The 22,227-nt window shown below is 40.1% G+C and overlaps 1 protein-coding gene across 2 annotated transcripts in view; it reads left to right on the top strand.

The window, feature by feature from the left end:
• MICAL2 (microtubule associated monooxygenase, calponin and LIM domain containing 2) overlaps positions 1-17,894 on the top strand; it is a 75,852-nt gene extending 57,958 nt beyond the window's left edge. The window contains exons 16-27 of one of the 2 annotated variants that reach the window (XM_021527535.2): positions 553-702; positions 1,800-1,904; positions 3,134-3,346; positions 3,554-3,655; positions 4,251-4,379; positions 9,861-9,959; positions 10,368-10,448; positions 11,770-11,956; positions 13,057-13,145; positions 13,453-13,552; positions 16,434-16,491; positions 17,665-17,894. In XM_021527535.2, the coding sequence (XP_021383210.1) occupies positions 553-702; positions 1,800-1,904; positions 3,134-3,346; positions 3,554-3,655; positions 4,251-4,379; positions 9,861-9,959; positions 10,368-10,448; positions 11,770-11,956; positions 13,057-13,145; positions 13,453-13,552; positions 16,434-16,474 (1,296 nt within the window). In that variant the 3' untranslated portion in view covers positions 16,475-16,491; positions 17,665-17,894. Of the gene's footprint in view, positions 1-552; positions 703-1,799; positions 1,905-3,133; positions 3,347-3,553; positions 3,656-4,250; positions 4,380-9,860; positions 9,960-10,367; positions 10,449-11,769; positions 11,957-13,056; positions 13,146-13,452; positions 13,553-16,433 lie in introns of both variants that reach the window. The other variant, XM_031505075.2, reaches the window with a different exon arrangement.
• Positions 17,895-22,227: the final 4,333 nt, after the last annotated feature.

Genomic DNA, 22,227 nt, shown 5'->3' with positions numbered 1-22,227 from the left:
GGTGCCCACTCATGTCCAGCTCCTTGATGGGCACCAGAGCTGAGGAAGCAGTGGGAGCTGGGGGACCAAGGTTTGACCTTTGGAGCATGGCAAGGAAAAATCTCTTCCTTGAAGCCTTGAATTTACTGTGGCGTGCACAGAAGTGCTCAATTAATTTTAATAATTTGGTAGGGAGTAGAGCATTAACTAAATTGATCTAGTTTTTGTTCTGACACAGGAACATTTAAGCTATTGGGATTTTTTTCCTTTTCCTAATTGTCTATTTAGACAATTTTTTATTTGAAGAGTTTGCATTGCAGCTTGGTTTCCAGCACTTCTCTAATTAGTCACCTTTATGAATAGCGGCACTGATGAATGCTCCCTTTTACTGTACTCTGGGACCCAAGAAAACATTTTTTTGGCAACTTTTGCATGCTAAACATATCATTTTAGTATACTGAAGATTTTATTTCCTTTCACCCCTTGCTGAAAAGGATGTTACCTCTCTCCTCCTCTCCCTTCATGAGTGTTGTACGAAACATAAAAAAAACACAGTTTGTTGTTTCTTTGCAGACTTCAGGCTCTCCAAGCCAGGGGACAAACAACGGGAAAGAACAGAGTGATGGCAGAGAAGGCATGAACCAGAACAAAGTCAAATCAATGGCAACTCAGCTGCTGGCAAAGTTTGAAGAGAATGCTTCAAATACAATTCTGCGGAGACAGGTAGGTCATAGATGGACATGAAAGCCACCTCTGAAATTGAACTGTAGCCCCTCCTTGTGAAGGTGATGCAAATTTCCCAGGAAGACAGGAGTCTGTTAGCTGTTTGAAGTGGATTGTCTATTTTAATACTACCTGCAAATTAAAAGTATTTCTCTCAATACTTGGTAAACAAATACAACTCATACAGATTGACTAATGCATCTAACAAAAATACATAGCAATGTGTTACAGTGTCTAGAAATCTCATGGGAGTGAGACTGTAGAATCTGTGTTATTTGGAAATCTAAGCTGGCTGCATACAGTATTGCAGAAGGCCTGTTGTTGCCTGTATTTTTCAAATAAAGCACACTGCGTATCCTGTGGAATCTGTCTTTATGGAAAATCTAGGGGGTGTAAAAAGGAAACCAAATCTCTTACAAGATATGTCTGGCTGCCATTTCCATTCCAAAACCAGGCAGAGTGGAATACATTTGTGCATCGTACAGCATTTTCATGGTTTGTTGTTGGTGTGACTAGAGATGTTTTAAAAACAATCCCATGCTGCCAAGGTATGGAGGAGAAGCTTAAAATCACACTTCAGCCAGAAATAGTTGGAATCAGCAGAATTTAGGTCTGTCATCTGAAGGAAGGATGAGCAAGGTGTGGATGTTTTGACAAAGATGGTGGCTTTCTTAATTCTCCATCCTGTATTTGTTTGTTTATTTAAATATTTTGGTCCTCCAATAGTGTAGGTTTTATAGATGTCCAGTGACTTTGTCTATCCTTGAACCAAAGTTGTTTGCATGCTACCTGGCTACTTGTCAATGCCCTGAGCTTTTGGTGTGTGGTAAGTGGCCAGAGATTTCCTCAGCCATGCTGAAGGAAGTTGTTTTGATCATAAACTCTGTTAAAAAGGACTGAATGTGTTCAACTTAAGTATATCTTTGATGGTAGAAGTTGCTAATAAAATGGGTGGCTGGCAAGAATAGGCAAAAATGTGTCTTTAAAAGAAGCTTTTTATTTCTTCCTGCCTCAGAAATTCATTGAGTTCTATTTACTGTCTTCCTTTTTTTTCCCTCCTTCACTCTGTCTTTGCAATTTTAAAAATGCTTCACAAGGAGCTAACAGATAGGCCAGCCCTGCTCTCCTCTGACCCTCCTGTTAATCCTCGCTTTGCTAAACCTACGGATCCAAGCCTTCTTCCACCTCAACCAAAAAGGCAGGTAGGAAGCTCCTATGGGTAACACCTGGCAATTACAGCATTTATATCACTGCTGGGAACTCGCTGTTATTGCAGGGCTACACAAGATACAAAGCAATATTTGGATGGAAACTGCAGAATTCACAGACACATTTAGCTGAGAATTGTGAAAATACCATTAGAAAATTAAAGCTTTTTTACTCCTGCTTTGCCAGATGAGAAAACTCTCTGAAAGTGTGGAAATACCCTGAAAACATAAGTGTTGATTTCTGTGTTACCATATCTAGACTCCAAATTGTATGAATGTAATTACACAGTTATATTTAACATGTGGCAAAACTACAGCAGTACCAGAAAATTTGTGCATGTACTTGATGCTTTGGGCTATTGTAAAGATAAGGCTAAGAGAGAAACCTGGCAAAAATATCTTAGATAAAAGCTTGAGTATTGAAAAGCTGATATTGTTGCTCAGGTGTTTTATTTCTATAAGTAGAACTTGTGATAAGAATTTCTGCTGAAAGCTCTCTTGCAGCATCACATATATGGAGAAAAATTTTTGACAATGTAGTTTACATTTTTCACTTAGTACTTTCACTGAAAGCAATCTCATCTCAAACAGTATTGATATTCACTTTTCATCAGAGTTTTAAATTGAAGTAAATATCCTGCAGTGGCACTTCAAGAGCAGTCTGCAGTGAAATGAGATCTGTATTGCATGTGGAAATCTGTAGGTCAGAAGCTATTTTATATGAAAACTCAAATTCAGAGATGTGTTCTGAATGCCTTAGAAAATGCCTTAAATCTGAAATATATAATATACTGATTTGGGTCAGACTAGACCTAGAACTATGGCAAGAATTACTGTTGAAATCCCCATAAATATAATTCGATTACAAGCTTAGTTTCAGGCAATTGTGATGCTAAAAATCTCCAACTCAAAACTTCTGCTGTAAACCCTAGAAGAAGATGTTCTTCTGCACTGTTGCTGTCTGAGGTTATCCACAAATACTCAGAAATGTAGAGAAGGATGTTAAGGCCTGCACAAGTTGTGTAGGACTGATTTATTTCAGTGCATGCCCACAAACACCAGAAGTGCAGTAGATACTATGCAAAGAGTGATGTGAGAACATTTTATTTCTAGTTATGTGCATGACTGTGCCATCCTTTCAGAAGCATCCTTAAAAGCTGCATGTACTGCATGGTAGTGCAGAAAGCAGAGTTTTGTTCACTTCAAGTGTTTCCTGGTTTCAGGTGGTAGCTAGGAGTGAACACGAGGTCAGGGAACCCAAACAGTCTTTAAATGGTTCTGATCATATGGCCAGGAGAGCAAAGGCTGTGCACAAAACAGATCCCCAGCCCAGTCTGTCAGAAACCTCTGAAAATCTTGCATCTGCCTGTTCTGCTGCATTTGTACTTTCTGGAGTGCTTGAGCGCCTTCAGCACCTGGAGGAAAAAATGAAACAGGTGACAAGCAACTTTTTTCCTTTCTGTCTCTTAAATGCCTGTGATAATCTGTGTACTGTGGTTTTGCTGGCTTGTTCTCTGTTGACTTTAGGTTGTATTAAGACAATAAGAAGTCTTTCTACATACTTCTATGTTTTGTTTATGGATGTGGTTTTAACTGAAATCTCTCTCTTTCTTTTCTTGGCTGTCCTCTGGCTGTCACTGCAGAAAAGAGCTCAGAGCATAGCAAATAGGGAATTCCATAAAAAGAACATTAAGGAGAAAGCAGCACATCTCGCCTCAATGTTTGGATACATGGAGTTTCCAAAGGTGAATTTTAAGTTTTGCACCTGAAGAACTGCTGAATTGCAAGGTGTATAAGAATTCATGAAGGGAAAGAAATTGCAGTGGTTTTGGTTTTAACTTCCTTTCATTTTGTGTGGATCTGAAAAGTAACGTGGATCCCACTGAAACTAGTAAAAAGTGTTGTTTAAATATTATTGCATAGTTTGATTGAGGTAAAACAGTCTGAATCAAAAAGCTAATCAGAGTGCTTTAGCAGGAGAGAAATATGTTCAAATAAACTATGTCTTGTGCTTAAGCACACACTGCTGGCTCACAGTTTCTAACAATGCCGAGCAGTTGTCCTCTGTGCACTCTGATTTTTGCTGGATTTCATTATGCTTTCTCCCAGCACTATCTTACTTTACTGCCCACTGTGAATACTTCTATTAAAGAAATAGTACAATAATATCATTCACCATGAAGATGCCTTGATTATTTCCATGGGCCCTTACTGTGCAGATGTAGAGGGAAGAGTAGAACTGTCATTGTTGTTTCTGGGTTTTTTGATGCATGACGGTGAACTTAACCTGTGTTGATGTCATTGTCTCTTGGATAACTCTCCTGTTTCTGCTCTACACAGAATAAGCTACCTACTAAAGGCTTACCCCATTCTCAGCCCCCAACTCCCTCTTGCTCTCCACCTCATCATTCAGCTGTTGCTGCTTCATCATCTGTTGGTTCAGCTTCCTCTGCTGTTTCTTCTCAACAGGTACTCTCTTAAGAGATTTTTCATGTAAAACCCAAACTTGTACTCAAGCTGCTTGAGAAATGGCTTGAATGGAAGGTGCTGCCAGCAGACCTGTTGTATAGGTTATAATTCGCATTTAAATCAAGCTTTCCTTTTTTGCTGTTGTTAGTTCTGCATGTTTGTAAGAGAAATGTCATCATCAGAAATGGCTCAGATAAAAGCTGAAAAACAAAGCAAATGCTTAACACTTTTTACTTCAATTCTGAAAATTTTGCATTGCTGCTTATTTTAAATTATAAGATCTGCTGTTGGATGATATCACAGGTATGCTGAAGAAAGCTTCACATTATAAAGCAAACTGAATGCTGTGGCGTTGGTTAGTTTTCTTGGGTGGCATTTATGTTTCTTTTTATAAGAATATCCGTCTGCTCTGCAGGGGAAAACCTGCCCAAAGACGGTTTTTTAACCATATCTTAGGATGGACATTTCTTAGAGTTGTATGAGTATTTACCATTAAAGAGATTTTATTTTTGTTTGTTTAATTATTTGTACTTTAAACTTGCTTCTGCATGTGAATATCTAAAATAGAGTTCTTTGTAGCAGCAGACCTTATGGAGAGGACACATCCATACTTGGTGAAACTTCAGTCAGAGATACTCAGTTCTTACTACTGAGGCTGATGCTAGTGGGCTGTGTTGTGATGACTGCCTGGCTCCCAATCCCCAGGGAAATACAGGGGACACAGCCCTTCAAGGACACTGCAAGCTCAGCAGATGCCTCGCTGCAGTAATCCCCTAATTCCCTAATTCCTTTCATTCATCTTGAAAGTAATTCCTTTTTCTGGATTTACCTCTTGCTTTTTATGACCTAAGAGCTATAGCATGTGATGGGTTTTAAGCTAAGTCATGGTTTCCAAAAGACTGAGGGCTGATGTTCGTTTGATTTGGAGAACTATTGTGACTCTGCCAAGAGAATAAAAAAAAAATCCAAACCCAAGCTATCTGAAAAACCCTTTAGAATATGAGAACTAGGCTTTTAATTATATGGAGAATATGTGAGACATTATTTAATTGGGATTTTAACATCACTTCTTGGGGAACCTTTGTTCTGAGCAATCTTTTTTTTTCTGGATATTTTAAAAATTGGATTTTGTTTAAGGAGCACTGACAGCCTTGATTAGTTTGCCTTTGTACTCAAATGCTGTGGTAATAGTTTGTTGTCACTTGGTTTCACTCAGGCTGAGTTTATTTCAGCTGAAAAGTGCTCTCTCCAGAGACACTGGCAGAATGCAGCTCAGCTGAAGCAAGAAAATCTAGTTCTGTCACCAGCACAGTAAATATATGTTCATCTCACTGGGTAAATATTTGGCTAGTTAAGTAGGACTGCATTTACACTTTGGCAGATCTACATACATGAGCATTTTGATGCCTGCATACACAGCTCCATGTGTAGTAGAGGCTGCCAGCCTCTTGTTGACTATGCATTTCATAGGTGTAACTATGGTGCATTTTGTGTGGCATTTTGGAGAATTTTTAAACAGCAGGTCTGGTAATGATCAGGTGATCTTTACTCCTCCTGTCAGGAGCACAGGTGGTAATAGAGTCTATCCCTGCCCTTTCATGGTCAAATTGTTGTCCCTGTGTTTTATCCTTACAGATTGCACGCTTTTCAGAATGTGAAAATTTTATCCTGCTCTATGAAACACTGACTAAACGTGCAGTGCTATATAAATTAAAAGTCAGCAGTATTTCAGATGCACAGTGTGCATTTTCGAGTGCTGTTCAACAATACATTTGGACCTCTCTGCTGTGAATATGTACCGGGAATATGTACTGCCTATATCTCTGTTACCTTGACGGGGCTTATGGGTCTCAAAATTTGAATTTCTACTCTCTATTCTGAGAATTAGCATTAGTTGAGTGTAGGCTTCAGTATCAGAAAGAGTTTTGGGATTGATAAACCAACAGGAAGAACTGCTATGTGTTGCTGTCAGTGTTTCTGCTTTTTCCCCAGAAGACAAATAGTAGGTTATAGAAGTGTTTTCAGTTCTGTAAAGCTTCATGATATATGACCCATAAATATCAGCACCTTCCCATGGTTTTAAATAGCTAGTGCTGTCATTTTAATTTCAGGTTAGTTCTGAGGTTGTTACCAGACATGGCAAACCATTGCACCTGTTGAGTTTTCCTTGGAACAGTATTAGTTATGGAGACACAGTTATTGAAAAGGGTGGCTATGAAATCATGCCTAATTACAGAAACATGTTACTAAGCGTAAATCCTGCAAGGAACACTTGAAAAGAAGGCTGTGGGACCATATTGTTTCTTTCAAGACATGCAGTCATTACAACTCAGTAAGAACTACCTTTGTGTGCAATATGTCAATAATAATCAAAAGTGCCTTCTAGCTTCAATCAGCTGTCAAAATTCACATAGCTAGAATTATGCGTTAGCATATATTATATTACACGCTGGGCTTTGGTTATTCCTGTTTTCTGCTCAAGGTTGGATTGACCTTCAGAAAACTCTGTTAACCTGAGCTTTGGATGAGTGAATCCACACTGTGTGTCTTAAGAACTGGGTAGGTTTTGCAATCAATTTATTCCCTGCAGAGCTTGGACCAACAACTTCCTTTCAGTGACGTGACTCTAATTACCAGCAGTAAGCAGTGCTGGGGTGTTTCCTACACACAGTAACTTATTACTCAAATCTGTTTATCTCAGAGGGAAAATATACGTAGCAGCTTGTACGAAAAGTAAATAAATCACCCTCAAAGCAAAATAAGACCAGAAAAATCATTAAGGATATGAAAGAACAAAGGGAAAGCATTGTATGCTTTTGGAGGCAGAGAGCATGTTTCCTTTGTTTTACGAGAATGCTACTGAGGCTGACTTGGCTGGCTGTGCAGTTCTGAGTAATAACACAGGGGAATACAGAAGACTTTCTCTTCCCATGGTAATAACCACCCTGGTCAACCTGCTGAAAAGCAGCATGCCACTGACACTCAGCAGTCTGTGGAAATCACAAACGCTTGGGATTTTTAAGCATTTTCTGGTTGTTCCCTGAAATTCACCGTGTAAGGTAACTCTTTAGGATTCCTGTTCAGCAAAGGCTTTAAAGCTGCTGGCACAAAGCTGCCTGAACTATGGGCAATATTCTGTTCCATGCAGACAGTGGCCCCAGCATTACAAAGCTGTGTGTGACCTGAGCAGAGCAGCAGCCTCGGAGCACTCAGGATGTTCTTTGCGTGTCTCTGAGGGTGGCAGGTGCTCTTGGTGGATCCTCATCCTGCCCTGATGTTTCTGCTTGGTGATTGAGTGGCACTTGAACTGAACAAAATAGTTCTGTTGGTGTACAACATCATCTCTTGCCTGACCAAGTCAGGGCTGACCAAAAGTTAAAGCTTGGTTTTAAGGGCATTGTTGCTAAATTAAATTGAAGTCTCACTTGCTTTTACTTGGAACATGAATTCACATTCATTATAGGAACATTTCCTTTTTAATAACATTTTTAAAGTGTTTGTAAACATGCAATTTTCTTGTTTTGACTGCTTTAATGTTGACATAGATTGTTCCAAAGGAGAACAGAAATCAGCCAACGGGATGAATTTCAAGGTGTAGTTTAGGCTCAAGGATACTTTTCCTGAAATTCAACTACTTGCCCTTCAAGCACAGCGTTGTTATTTAACTGATTGCTCCAGTTCAAGGAAAACTTTGTGTTTCAGCTAACTTTGAACACTTTCTTTTACATTGGATCTTGTGGACAAGAACTTGTACATGGCCTGGAGATTGCTCAGCATATTCAGAAGTGCAGAATTTGGGGAGGAAATTTTTTTTTGTCCCATGTTCTTAAGCAAATCAAAGGAACATAGTTTTCCTGTTGGAGCAAGTAGCACGTCTTGTAGTGGTTTATAAATCAGTGTGCCACCTGGAACAGCGTTGTGGTATGTAATTAGCAGTTCACTTTGCAGTTGTTACCCACAAGTTATCCAGATATTGAATAATATTTTAAAGTCTTTTTATGCTAAACAAGACCAAACAGGACAGAAATGTATCCCTTAAATGGCCTTTGTAGTCTTAACATGTATATTTTGTACCTGCCTGGGTATCAAGTTAATGATGAGATAACTCTCAAAAGATAAGGGGGGGCTGTAAAGGATTAGACATGTTCCCTTGATTTTTTTTTTTTTTTAATCCATAATAATTTTTGAAAACACACCCACAGTGCACTATAAGTGTTTTTAAACTTGATAGAAAATGCTTTAAAATTGTCTTAAAGTATTTGAATACTGTTGAATTTATATTTTTCTTCTTTCTTCATGGTAACTTTCAGGTATTTTAAAACCTTCTATTAACAGGACTTGGTGCTGTGGTAGTAGACAAATCATTTCACTGAGAAGAGGGGGACTTCCTTGAGATTTGGGCTCTGTGAGAGACAAATGGAGAGTTAGATATGATATAATGTATTTGTCCTTATGGAAAAAACCAGTGCCCTGACTTCAGAAGCAGAGTACCAGAGCCCTGGCCAAACCAGGATGGCCCTTGCTGCACTGGCTACCAGAGAGGCTGTGGGATCTTACATTGACTAGAAAGCTGAAATCCCAGTCAATAGAGGAAATTTGATTTAGAGTAGAAAATATTTCTGTAAATCTGTGAAGCCTTTACTGTCTGTTTTCCGGGAGCAGAGTACCTCCCTACCTGCTGCCTGTCACACACTCACACACACTTTCCCCTGCTCCAGTCCCCAGGCAGGTGTTTTGGCAGGGAAGAACGGACCATGCAGTCATCGGTCTGTCTACTGTGCTTTTGGAGCCACAGTCTAAGCCACTGCTGGCTCCTTGCAGGCCTGATTGATATATTTGATTAAAAACAGCCTAACTTCTGTGGCTGAAGCAGATTAAAGGAGATGTTTCCCTCTCTGAGTGTGGTTTCTCCAGTTCTCTCTGACATTGCGATGAGTCACTGGGGAGAGGGCAAATGGTTGCCCTGAGAGCACCAACAAAACGTTTCTGTGTGGGACTTGGCTCATACATTTTCATAGAATGTTCCCTGAAATGTCACAGTTTGGGGAGTGTTCATATGGAGCTCAATCCCACCCCTGTTCTGAAATGGAACAACTAAGTCCCAGAGAAGTTGAAGTGAACAACAGAGTTTTTTTAATATCATAATGTGCAGCTCAGATAGCCAGGCAGTGGCTCCCAGCTCAGCCTTTCATGGACACAGCAGGAAGCCTTGAGGAGAAGCATTTGCTCCCATCAGGAACTTCTCAGTCATCCTCAGAGAAAAGTCTGTGGGCTGCACAGAAGCCTTCTGTGGTCCCACGCTCATCACGCATGAACATGCTTGTGCTCTGCTGGACTTCTCCTCTGCTCTTTCTCCTGCCTCCCTGTATCAATGTCTGCATGTTCCCAAATCATTCTTGTCCTTTTTTGTCTTTAAATTCTCTTTCGAGGGTAACTAAAGCTCTTCCTTCTATTCTTCATCTTCTCCCCTTTCCTGATTAGACAACTGTAGGCAAGGTCTCACATGCCATTGGAGCTGTGGCTGAAGTTCTTGTAAATCTGTATGTGAATGATCACAGACCCAAGGCACAGCTTGAACTGGTAAGACTAAACCCACAAAGAAACAGTAATTTGACTTAAGAGTAATGTTCTCAGAATGCCATCCTGACTTAAGACCCCAGTTGTGGAGCACTTGAAGCCTTAGGAAAGGTCTAACACTTCACAAAAGGATCAGGTGCACATTGGCACAATGTGCTGATGGAAATGTTGCTCTCCACATCTTCTATTTCTTTTACTTGGCTGTGAATTAAAACTTCAGAAGGCTTTTATTAAATGTAATTACTGTATAATTAGTAACAAAAGACAATTATTACTCAGGGTGGCTTCTAAGTAAAGTTTTGTGCAGTACGTGCTTATGAAGTTATTTTTAACACTCAAGTGCTGAATCACTGTGCCTCCTTTTGAAGAGGGCTGTTTCTCAACTCTGACCTTGTTCTGTGTTGAATTCAGAAGCGGTCTCTGGACAGAGCTGCAGGTTCTTGCCCCATTCCTCACTTACCATCTGCTGCCTCCACCACTCAGGGCTGTCAGGTACTGGGAAGCCAAGTAAGGTGTTGTGTTGTGGTGATGACACTTTACTTACCAGCCAGCACTAAACTCAGTTGTTTCAGCTTCACTGTAACTACTAACACCATGGGTTTAAAAGCACATCTGTGTGGTTTTCCATTTGCATGGTTGTTTCTTTGGAAAGATTCATGCTCTAAAGTGATCCATCAGTGGTAGATCTGGAATGGAATTCTCAACTTTTCAGCAGAAGACTATGTGACAATGATAATTGTGAGTTCCGCTTAACATTAAGAAATGGTTCCAAGGCTGCCTTTTGCTCACTAATGAAAGATTAGTTGTGTGGACTGTGTGCTGCTGTCTGAGTGTGCCTTGGTCCTCCATCCATGTAGCACCTCTCCTGTTGTAGCAGGGATGGTGGAAGGGGAGGGAGGTGGTAATGGATGTGGCAGGCACAGACCCTGTACCAACCCGTAACCAACCATAATACAGTAATGCAAAGTAACATCCTCATAGCTGCCTCTAATAAGAAAAGGGAAGTCCACTGGCATCTAATAAATTTCTAGTTCACTTTTCTGTACCTTTTGTGTGTGTATGTAAGAGGGGATGAGATTCATGGCAATTAAAGAATGTTAATTACCAGCCTAATTTCAACAAACTTTCAAAAGAGTTTCACATGGTTAATATGGATTGTATCTTGAAAGTGTTAGAAATGTTCTGAATGTGTGTGGTAGGAAACAAAGTTATTTTTAAAGCTAACCAAGCCCCAGGTTGGGCTGTAGTCTCGGGAGGAACACGGCTGAGAGGGGAGGCATAGTTCTGGTGATGGGAAGGGTGGAGTGTTTGAAGACTGCTTTTCCTCCTGGACCTTAAAGCACAAGCCTGCATTTTCCTCCAGATTGTGTCTGAACTGAGAGTTTAGGGTGTTTTTTTGCTTGGCTGCAGATGCAAGTCTGCTGTTTGAGGCTGGTGAGGTGTGTCTTCAGCTTCTGAGAGAGACACGAGTTCTGGAGCCAGGACGGTGCGGGGTGATGAGGGAGTACTCAGAGATGATGCTGCTCTTGGACCTGAGTAATCAAAATGTTGGTGAACTCCTAGAGGGAAACTGGATGCAAGTCCAGCATCAAAGTCTCCTCTTTAAGATCCTTGTGATGTCTGATTTATTAATTGCTGCATAAACCTTCAGAATTACAATAATGAGTAATAAAAAGCTGACTGATGCCCGACTGGAATTTTGCTTGAAGAGTGCTGTGCAACCTTTCAAGCAGTTAAAGAAGCTGCCCCATTCATAAGGATTTATATCTGGGTGTGGAGGCACAGCTCTATGTTGTTTTTTATCTTTGAACAGGGTTCTCTGCGAAAAGAATTTCCCAAGTCCATCGGGGGGAGTGACATTTGTTATTTCTGCAAGAAACGGGTCTATGTCATGGAGCGGCTGAGTGCAGAAGGCCACTTCTTTCACAGGGAGTGCTTCAAGTGTGAAATATGTTCTACAACACTCCGCTTAGGAATTTATGCCTTTGATGTTGAAGAAGGTAATATAGGAGCTATTTAGGAGTATTTTGAAATGTCTGAGTGTTGGTGCCTCTTACTGGGACTAAGGAGAAAGATCTGTCCTGGTAGCACGGTCAGGAGGAGGTCTGCCAAGTGTGCTGTTTGTGTCCCTGCTGATCTTTGAGTCCTCGTACTTGCAGTCCTAGTTTTCAAAAGAGTTGACTTATGACAGACCTGAGCTGTAAGTGAAGAAATTCTCGGTGGAAAATAAGTTGAGTGGACAAAATGCATTTTGTTGAATCACAGGTCAAAGTAAGGGGAGGAAAAAAGGGGTGAGGTTTCTCCAATAATATAGAGTTATTCTTATCTCCATTTAAACCTGGCTGTTAAGTAACATGATCTATAAGGACAAGGCATAGCACTGGCAGATTTACATGGATGCAGGGAATGTAGGTTATTTCTGTTTCAATGTTATGGTCAGGAGCTGAAAGCAGTAGGACTGGCCAAGCACAGTGTGATTTACTCCAGGCTGCTGTAGAACAAGATGTTCAGATCCTGGATGCTTCATCCCACCTAAATCCTGGGGTTTTCCTTTTTTTAATTGTTTTTTTTTATTATTTTTTTAGTTTGGAATGGAATTATCAAACTGAATTGAAATTCATTTGTCCCTCCCAAAGTATTTGAGTAGATCAGGGTATTAACCTCATATACACAAAAATATTAAAGATTCAAGGTCAAAGTGGTTCTTTTTTCAGTGTGGAGAATTTGCAAAGATGTCTTTTTGAGAAGATTACTGCCTTTTTTTTTTCTGCTTGATGTCTTGTGTTAGCTTATAACTTTGTGTTTATGGGATGTTGGTTTTTTTGCTGTTTATTAATCTTATACCTGAGAGGTAGATAAATGACCTTATGTTATTGAACTAATGTGCAAATCTGTAAAAGAAATCTATTCATAGCTGTTTGTCAGAATCAGTGCCAGGTTTCCCATTCCTTTTGCTGCCCAGCTGCTCATCATCCTGGTTTCATTTTTTTTTATAAATGCAACAGTGTTTTTAAAGTCCATATATATATAGATAACATATCCTTTTTAAAGTCCATATATATATAGATAACATCCTGTAACTGATTTTTCCCTCTTGTAGGTAAATTTTACTGTAAACCTCATTTTACGCACTGCAGAATCAGTACAAAACACAGAAAGAGAAGAGCATCAATACAGATCCATGGAAAGGTATGGAGTGATTATATTGCCAATGCAATCTTGGGGCAGGGTGAAATACTTGTGTGTGTGTGGATGTTTTCTACCTCATGTGCAGTAAAATCAGTGCTAAAATACAAATCTTCTCATTCTGTGAGTTAGGCATATCTAATAATAATCTGAATCTCAACGGATTACCTTTTCTATGCAAAGTAAAGTTGAACTTAAGAGCAACTAGAAATGAAAATGCATATAAAGACTTGAAGGCAGTATCAGAAACGGGACTTACCTACTTTAGAGACATATTTAACACTTTTTATTTTTTAATGCTTTTTCTAAGGAGGCAATAGACGCGTGGAAGAAAGTGGAAGCCAAACACTCAGAGATCACCACAGAAAGCAGTTTGTCCACTGCTAGCAGTCCAGAGGACAGGTCCCCAGGTATCCTGACTTCCTTCTTACGGGGCACGCTAAGCTGGCCCCTGCGGGTGACCAGGGATCTGCTTGACATTCCCAGCCGCCTGTCTAACTGGATGCATGGTTTCCTGCACGCTACCCACCTCCATTTCAGGGACAATGCACATAACTATACCTACCTGTATGAACTCCTGAGCCTTGGGGTGCCATTCCTCTCTGCTCTCCTAGAGGTACTCATTCACATGTACCAGGAAGCAGGCCTATCACTTGAAAATGTGCTTGAATGGGTGAAAAGATTCTGTAGGGTTTGAATCCTTCTTTGTGTCTTGCTCAGTTGTGCCTTTCCAGTTTTCAAAATTAACAGTCTGGCTGTTTTTTTCTCGAGGGGAATTTTTGGTTTGGAGGGCCTTGTTTTTGCTCTTTGTGCAATTTGACACATGACTTCGTTGAATGGTGGATTCCTTCTGATAGAAGCGAGGTACAAGTGAATTTTTCAACATAAAATGTACTGTATGTTAGAGCATGAAGGACAGTGTCCAAACACATTTCCAGAACATGGAGTCAGATGAAGGATATTTAATAGATTATTTCCCCCCCGCCATTTTATTCTGTGATCAGACCACTGGAGAAGATGGTGCATTTTGAAACCATTTTTCTTCCTATTCTCCCCAGCCTTTTTTTTCTTTTTTCAGTTAGACCATGAAAGCATGTGTGTTCTTTCAGGAATATTTCTGACAAATGACTGGGGTTTGAAACCTGAGTATGGCACATAGCTTTTTTCAGTTTTCTTGCTTTCATCTTTGCTCTAGGTTATGAGATTTTTACTTGCATGAATATGTTTCAAAAAAATCGTGTACATAATTCACATTGCTCCTAGTAATGTCTTTTACATTGCTTTACATGTGATGGATACCTTTTGTTGATAGTGGGTATTATCTGTTCTACTAATTTATTTGAAGTTTTTCAATAAATTTGAAGAGCAAATGATAGTTGAATGAAGGCTTGATTGAAATTTTAAGTCAAAGAAACTGGTAGAAAAAGTAGACCGAATATTCCTCAAGTCAGGGCTTCCTCATTTGGTGACTGATATGAGGCATACCAATTTATGGAGCACTCCTTTGTAACTGAAGTCACTCCAGTTGTGCTTCTGGGCAGGCACTACTCCCAGTCTCTTTTGGAATTTTTAAAAAATGCAGGTTTAGAACAAATATCAAAAGCCTAGAAATGTATTCTTAGGCAGTAACTTTTTACTTGGGTAATTCATTTCAACGTGTGCAGCTGGTGGCAGAAAGGTGAAATTCTATTCTCTGGAGCAGCAGATGAGTAAATTTCTTTCAGATATCCTTCAACCTTTATCAGAAGGTCTACCTTAATCTGTTAAGCACCAAGGACACAGTGACATACCAATGCTCATTACTTTCAGCCTAGTTAGCCAGCGAGGTAAGCGTGCTCCCTGCCTTTCAAATACTTATTTATATTGAGTTTACCAGGAAATAGGCAAATCCTTAAACATGGCAATACGTGCAGTCTAAAATGAGAAGCATCTGTAGCATTTATCTGTAGCCAGAAGAATGTGGCATAAACAATAGGAAATACTGTTGCATTCATTTAGTACCAAAATTGAGGATCACCTGCCAGTGGTCTCAAATGACTGTGCTTCCTATGGGCTGGCAGGTCTTGGGGTTTGCTGTTTTGATTTGATTTGATTTAATATAATGGGGGAAAAGGTGATTTGAACTGTTTTGCTTCTTAGGTATGAGAAGGAAATGTGTCTGCTGTTTAAAATAAATTACAAACTGGATCTTTCTTCTAGATAGTTTGACTTTCTTTAAACTATGAGGATGAGTTTTTCACATTTTAGAGTGGTTATGTATTTTGGGGAAAAAAAATTGTTATTTTTATGCACAAAACTTGAAAAAGTGCTTGAAGAAAATTGTTAGATATGAGGTAGCATTCCTTTGACATAAATTGCCTTTAATGCGAAAAATGTATTCAGCCAAACTTTGCTAGACATTGAGTGGACACAGCAATAATTACAGTTACATGGTGGCAATCTGTGCATATGTAATATATCGGTACCTTTCTTGCAGCATTTAAAAAAACCTAGCTTGGAAACACTGTACTATTTTTAATTATTTTCTAAGCATAGTAACTGTTTGACCCTAAAAAGGAGGCAGTCTGCAGTGTGGTTACTCTTGCAACACAGCAAACTGCTGGGTAGTCAGGTTTCCAGATTAGGGCTGCCATCAATTTTAGTTTCAGTTTGTCAATAGTAAAATCTTTAGGAACACTTCTGCCTAATGTTTTCTCCTGCTCTTTACTATGGCAGAGCAAGCATAATGGTAAATGTAGAGAAAATGGTGATGTAGTAAGAAACTTGCAAATCTCTGATCAATGAAATTAAACCAAATGAATCTTACTAGCAGAAAGTGTAAAAACAAGATTTTTAAATCTTTAAATAAGATTTTTAAAAAGAAATTTAAATTAAAAATTTGAATTTAAACATTTAAAATATGGTATTGGTTTTATATAGATTTGTATAATGGCCCATAAATCACTACATTTCCACAACAAAATTCAGGAACTTGCATAATGAAAATGTTTTCCTGAGGAATCTTAATTACCATGCATATTCCACTGGGATTTCGCAGGTAATTCTGTTGGGAGAATTATTTTATTGGTATCACTCCAATTGGTTGATTTTTTGATTTCATTTTGCTGTTCTGCTAGTAATGCTCATACCTGCTTGTCCTCATTGATAATTGAATGAAAAAAAGGCAGTTTCATTTTGGCCAGTTATTCTTTGTACCGATGTAATCTTCCTGATGCTTTCCTACATAACCAAGTGAAGTTCTGTGTTTTCTTCCCTGCTGTCTTCTCTGCCAATCTCCCTCATTGCTTTTAGTCCAATTCAACATTCCGGTGCTGCACCCGCTCACTGGCTGAAGCCTTTCTGCTCTCAGGTGATTTTTTTTCCAGTTCCAAAATTGCACGACTAACCCTGTTGTTTGAAAGCATTTTATTGTGTGTTTTGTTTTTATTTTTTTAACTGTTGGAGCAATCTGTGTGTCTGGTATATTAATGGAGCTTTGGCATGATGATTTAACCTGTTGCTGAGTTCACAGTTCTAGAAAAGGTAATGTTTTTCTCTCTCTGTCCATGCATGTGTGCCTCCCTGTGCCTTTAAGGTAAGTTAGGCAAGTAAAGGGTTTCTTGAAAGAACTTGTTAAAGCCTTCTTTCAAGAACTAAAGGAAAGATTTAAAATAAGGAAAGAAATATCTGATTTTCCAGGTTAACATGAGCACCTATTTGCATCAAGCTCACACACCCAATGAACAAGCAGTGTCCCTGCTTTCCTACTGGAAAAGTGTGGTATAAAAGGTTCTATAAACAAAATAATCAAAATACTGCAAGTTCTAGTCTTCCACCCCAAGTGACATCGTAGGCAGGCCTAAAAGTGCATGTGGTTCTCTGTCAACATGCCAGGCTCCAGAGGGCTTTGGTGTGAGTGGTTTTATTACCTGGGCCTTGCTTGGCACTCTGATGATTTGGTTTCTGTTGCTGCATGAGATGTTGCCACCCCTCTCCCACCATTATTTTGGATGTTTTTTTACATAAGGTCCAGTTTGTATAATCACCAGTCTAGAAAGGGAAATGAATCCCAGCAAGAACCAAGGGCTCAGGCTGACCAGCAAGTACACTGAGGGTCTGGCTGAGGACCCCTCTCAAAGGGAAGGGCCTTTGGGGATTGATCTTAGGAGGGGCCAAACATCCTCTGCCATCTTCCCTATTTCACATGCCTCAGGCAGGAACATGGAAGGCAGCAGGGCCAGAGCCCCAGGCTCCTTATCTTGCTGGTCTGTACATTTGCACGACTCAGCCAGTTGTATTTATTGATGTGGGTATCCTAAAGTGACTTGATGGCTCTGAAAGTCCCCACACTGTGCCCACACAGAATCTCTCAGTGTTTCAAACGTCATTTCCTGCACAAATGGCTGGGATGTGACTCCTAGTGTATTTCAGGGCTGCAGTGTGTTGTTATAAAGCTCAGCATGCTTTAATATGAAGGTCATGACATAAAGGTCTGCCATTTCAAATCACTTCCTATTGCTGTGTTTTTTACTCTCTGTTGCAGAGTTTTCCTTGCTCTTCCTGCCCAATGAGGATTCTGTCCTTCTCCTCCTAAATCTTCTGTCTTCCTTTTACTTTATATTCTTAACTGAATATTTGTTATTAAATATTAACTCTGTATTTAAATTTTCACATGGAAATTCTGTATTTTGCACATAGTGAAAAAAAAATTGTTATAGCTTTATTTATGATATCTGCTGTAAAAAAAAAAATAAATGTAGTTCTTTATAAGTCTCCTTGTTTCATCTCTTCCTTTTATAAAAAGTTTCCTGGGTACAGAGACTTAGTAGTGACTTCACACTGGTTTTGCACCTTCCTCTTGTGGTGGATGCTGTGGTGTTACCCTGCTTGTGGCCTGAGCAGAGGCCTGAGAGTTTCACTGTGGTGGTGTCATTGCATGTGTGTCCCTTGTGATGCACATCAAGGTCCCCGAGGAATTTTCCCCTCGCTGCAGATCCAGGGTGACTGGTGCTGGGATTTACCCTTGCTGGGGATGAGGAGCTGGTGTTGGTGGGCATGGGGCACACACAAACAGCATTGTCCTCCTCTCTTTGGCCTCTGCTACCTTTCCTTACACTGTTATTTTACATATTAACATATGTCATAAAGGTAATAAGTTAATGTGTTTGGTTTTTTTGTTGTGTTCAGGAAAAGCAGGTAATAACCCAGGATAAATCTTTACCTTTGCTACTTGCTCTGGAGTGCTCTTCCCAGTACCTGCTGGACCCCTGGAAGCTGATGCTGGTGGTGACCCATTGCCTGTTAACAGTTGCCTTGCTTTATTTATTGTTTAAAATTTTATTTTAATTTTTGTATTTTAAGCTGCTGGTGGAATTCTTTTTAAATAGCAGATTCTCCAAAAGAGCTTTCTTAAGTCTTCCTCCCCTTCATTTTCTTTCTTTTGCTTACTCTGCAATTCTTAAGTATAATCTCTTCCTTTGCATTTTCAGGAAAAAAAAAAAAAATAAAACAACAAATCCTAGAAAGAATAGTGCCAAGAGTTTAATGGAAAGATTGTGTGATTTTATTTTTTTTTTAATGAATTAAAACTGAACCTCTCTGGGGTTGTCTGAATGACAGAAATTATTTTTTTTTCAAATTGTTTTTGCTAAAGACAACATCATTGCCAAAGAAGAACAAATGTTATTCTCAATTAACTATTACATCTTCCCTGCCAAAGGAAAAACCACCAGGCACAGTTAAAAGTTTGCTGTCTGAGAGGTAGATGATATCCATTATGAAAACATGGGCAACAAATACCACTGAGGACAATACTTGGCACTTAATTGTAACAGACAAATCAATTGGGTAAAACTGAATTTAATCTTTGCACAGTTTTCAGTTTTATGCTAAGGCAGTGGCACGGAAACATCAGAAGAGTATTTTTGCCTGCAGAAGGTGATTATTTGTTTGGCACTGAAGTGTTGAGAGGCATCAGATGTACATGCTGTTCTCATAAAGTTTCACTCATTCCTGCTAAAATATCAGTGCAATATTGGAATTGGGGTACCATGAGAGTCTGGATTTAGTTCTCCCAGAGATGCAGAAGGCCCAAGCAGTCACATTACTAGCCAGTCCTGTCAGCAGAGGGACGTACCTCACAGCAGGCAGCCCATGCACTCGTGGACAAGGCAGGACACGGTGTATGGATAAGAAAAAGACAAAATGCTCAGCGTGAGAGGAGGAAGTTTGTGTTGGTTTCCTCACTCTTGGCCAAAATTATTACACAATAAAACCACACGTTCCAATTTTGCTGCTGAAGGGAGAGCCTGGTGGGGTTAAGGTCTGTGTGAATGTAACCAGCTCGTTGGAACTCCTTATCGTGCCATGTGAGCAGAGCTGCCTGTGAGCAGGAGACCTGGATCTTCCTCTTGCTCTGCTCTGGAGTTCTCCCAGCCCCACGGCTGCCAGCAGTGCCCCAAAAAGCTGGGATGCTGTGTCCCTTTGCAGAGCTGCAGTTGTTTAAATGAGAGGCAGGCAGGCTGCTTCCCTCTGGGCTCGCCCTGTCCTGGGTGCCTCCCCAAAATCCGTGATTTAGGAGCAGGGGACATCAATGCCTCTTTGCACAGGTGATGCCCTCTAAGACCTGGTGTCACAGATGCCATTACAGCATGAAAAGGGCAGGCTCAGGAACTGCTCTGTCTTTCCTCCTCTTCACACTGCTTCAAATGGCTTCTGAGATTGTCTGTTGCCACTAGGGCCATTTGGATTGAAAATAAGTACAGAGATGTGCCTATTTTCTTTATTAAATTTTGGAAAAACCAGGCTAACCTTTCATTCTCAAAGCCAGGCAGCATTAACTGCCTAGGTGTCTGTTAATGAAAATCAAACATGTTAGGATTCACTAAAGGTAACCCACCTTTATTATAATTATGCTAAGCCTTTAAAACCTGCAAGATCTTTTTAATTTTAAACATACTTGATTTGAATAGAAGAATACAGACAAAACATCTTAAAATTGATCAAATTCAAATACCAGCCTTTCATTAACTCTACTCAGAAGAGTAATTTATGTTCCTCTGAGTTTCTTCTAAATTGCTACAGCTGTAAAATGCCAGTGAAAGTTATTTCTGCTTGTCTTCCAACCTCAAGCAATGACTATGATCTGCATTTTTCCACAGCATTATGGCAATTAGTTACTATAATTGGCTTTAATTCACTTCTGGCTCACTCATTCCTCACATTCCAATCAAAACAATGAGTTTTGAAATACATTGAGTTCTGCGTTAATATTTATGTTTTCGAAGACATGACGTGTTTGCAGATGATTTGATTTTTTTTGCCTGAAAGATCATGTCACTGAAGATAAGAAGACATATTAATGCCTGATGCATATGTATTACTCATGTAAATATTTCCCCAATTCTCTTCCCTTTTCTTCATGGACTATGCTCACATAAAAAGAAGGGAGGCTTTAATCTCATCAGGTGGTGGGCTCCAAACTTGTTTGAAATGAATGGAATTTCTGAAATGTTTTTGTGAAATGGTGACATTTCCATATTGCTACAGTATTGAATTTTCCCTTTCAGCACTTGTTCTGCAGGTATTCATTCATTCACCTCTTTGTTTTAAGGCTTTTGGTGCTTTGAATCTGTGTCCAAAAATACTATTTTGACGGACACTGGAAACTGAAAGTGTTGTTGCTGCACTCCAAATTCAAAATTAATTCATGCCTTAATATACCAGACTAACACAGATTGCTCTAATTAAATATATATTTACTCTCAAATGATAGAAATAGTGTGGTATCATAGCAGGTTTTCTTTGAGAACCAATTTTTCCTAAAGACACATATTCAGTAGATCTAATAAGTTTCCTCTAAGTTTCTTTTTTTTCTCCTTTGTTAATTTTTGTTCAGGTTGTATTAGTACATAAATGTGCACTGTCTCCTCAGATGCATTAAAAAAATCACAGGAGTCTCTGACTGGCTTTGAGAGCTTCAAATTCAGTAGTTATATTTTGTGCCAGAATTCAGAAGTGTTTGTTTACAAAGTAGGTGATGGGCACTTGGGAGAAGTGTTTTGCTGCTGAAGAACTTGTGCAGGTGCTGGCATGGGCCCACAGGAGAGTGGCAGGAGATGGTCTCCTGGCACAGGGGCAGGAGAAGGGGGCTCATCCCTGCATCAGGGATGGAGAAGAGGTGGCAGGAAAGCCTCTGTAGGCAGTGATGGTTGAAAGCCAGGCAGATGATCTGGTCCTGCTGCCCCAAGAAGCTCAGTGCCACCCCATGGATAACGGGGGCAGCAGTTCCCCTTCATCTTTACCACATGTTAGCCACAACAAAGTGGAAATTGCTTCTGTTAGAAGTGTGAGGAGAAAGAAAGGGAGATGTGGCAAGAACTGAAATCTGCGGAATGTCAGGTGTCATACCTTTTGTAGGAATCCATTTCCAGGGGCAAAAACCTGCCTGGTGGTATCTCAGGTGAGATGAAAAGTTGGAGCTGGGTCAGGGCATCAGTTTGGGAATGCTGCTGGAAGCCTGACAGCCTCCTAAGGCGGATCTGTGGGAAACCCCAGCGGGATGTCTTCATTCATATCCCTGCTCTGATACAGGCAGTGCTCCCATGCAGCTTTTTGTGTTTTCAGCTCAGGCTGCAGGATGCAGCTGAAGCTCTGACAGCTCTGAGCTTGGGTTTCACTTGTGTGAGCTACTGAGCCCTGTATTTCAGCAGCACCAAGGTCGAACCAAGCTGGAGGTGTTTCCCCATTCCCTCTTCCAGTTGCACACAGTCTGTGCTTTCCTGGCCAGTGCTTTCTGCTCAGGATCTTGCCCCTGAGCTCACTGGGCTCATTTCAGCTGTGCTTGCGCAGCTTAGTGTTAGCACTGCTTTTCTGGAGCGCTGCTGTTTCGTAAGCTGGGCTCAGATTGGTTTTTTTCCTTTATTGCACACTAAGAAGTCAGGCAGTAAAGCGGGCTGGGTGTGCTACACATCAATTTGTGGGCTGCTGACTGAGTTTCCTAATGCTGGTTTGTGATGCCAGCAGGTGTTTGCTTTCACCATCAGAGCTGCCCACGTGTGTGAGTAACTCCACTTTAGAGCTGCCCACTGCTGCCAGTGCCCGAGTC

Source organism: Lonchura striata, chromosome 6, assembly GCF_046129695.1.
Source record: "Lonchura striata isolate bLonStr1 chromosome 6, bLonStr1.mat, whole genome shotgun sequence".
Classification (NCBI taxonomy): Eukaryota; Metazoa; Chordata; class Aves; order Passeriformes; family Estrildidae; genus Lonchura; species Lonchura striata.
Note: the sequence above shows the minus strand (reverse complement) of the source record. Positions and strands in the feature narration are given on the sequence as shown.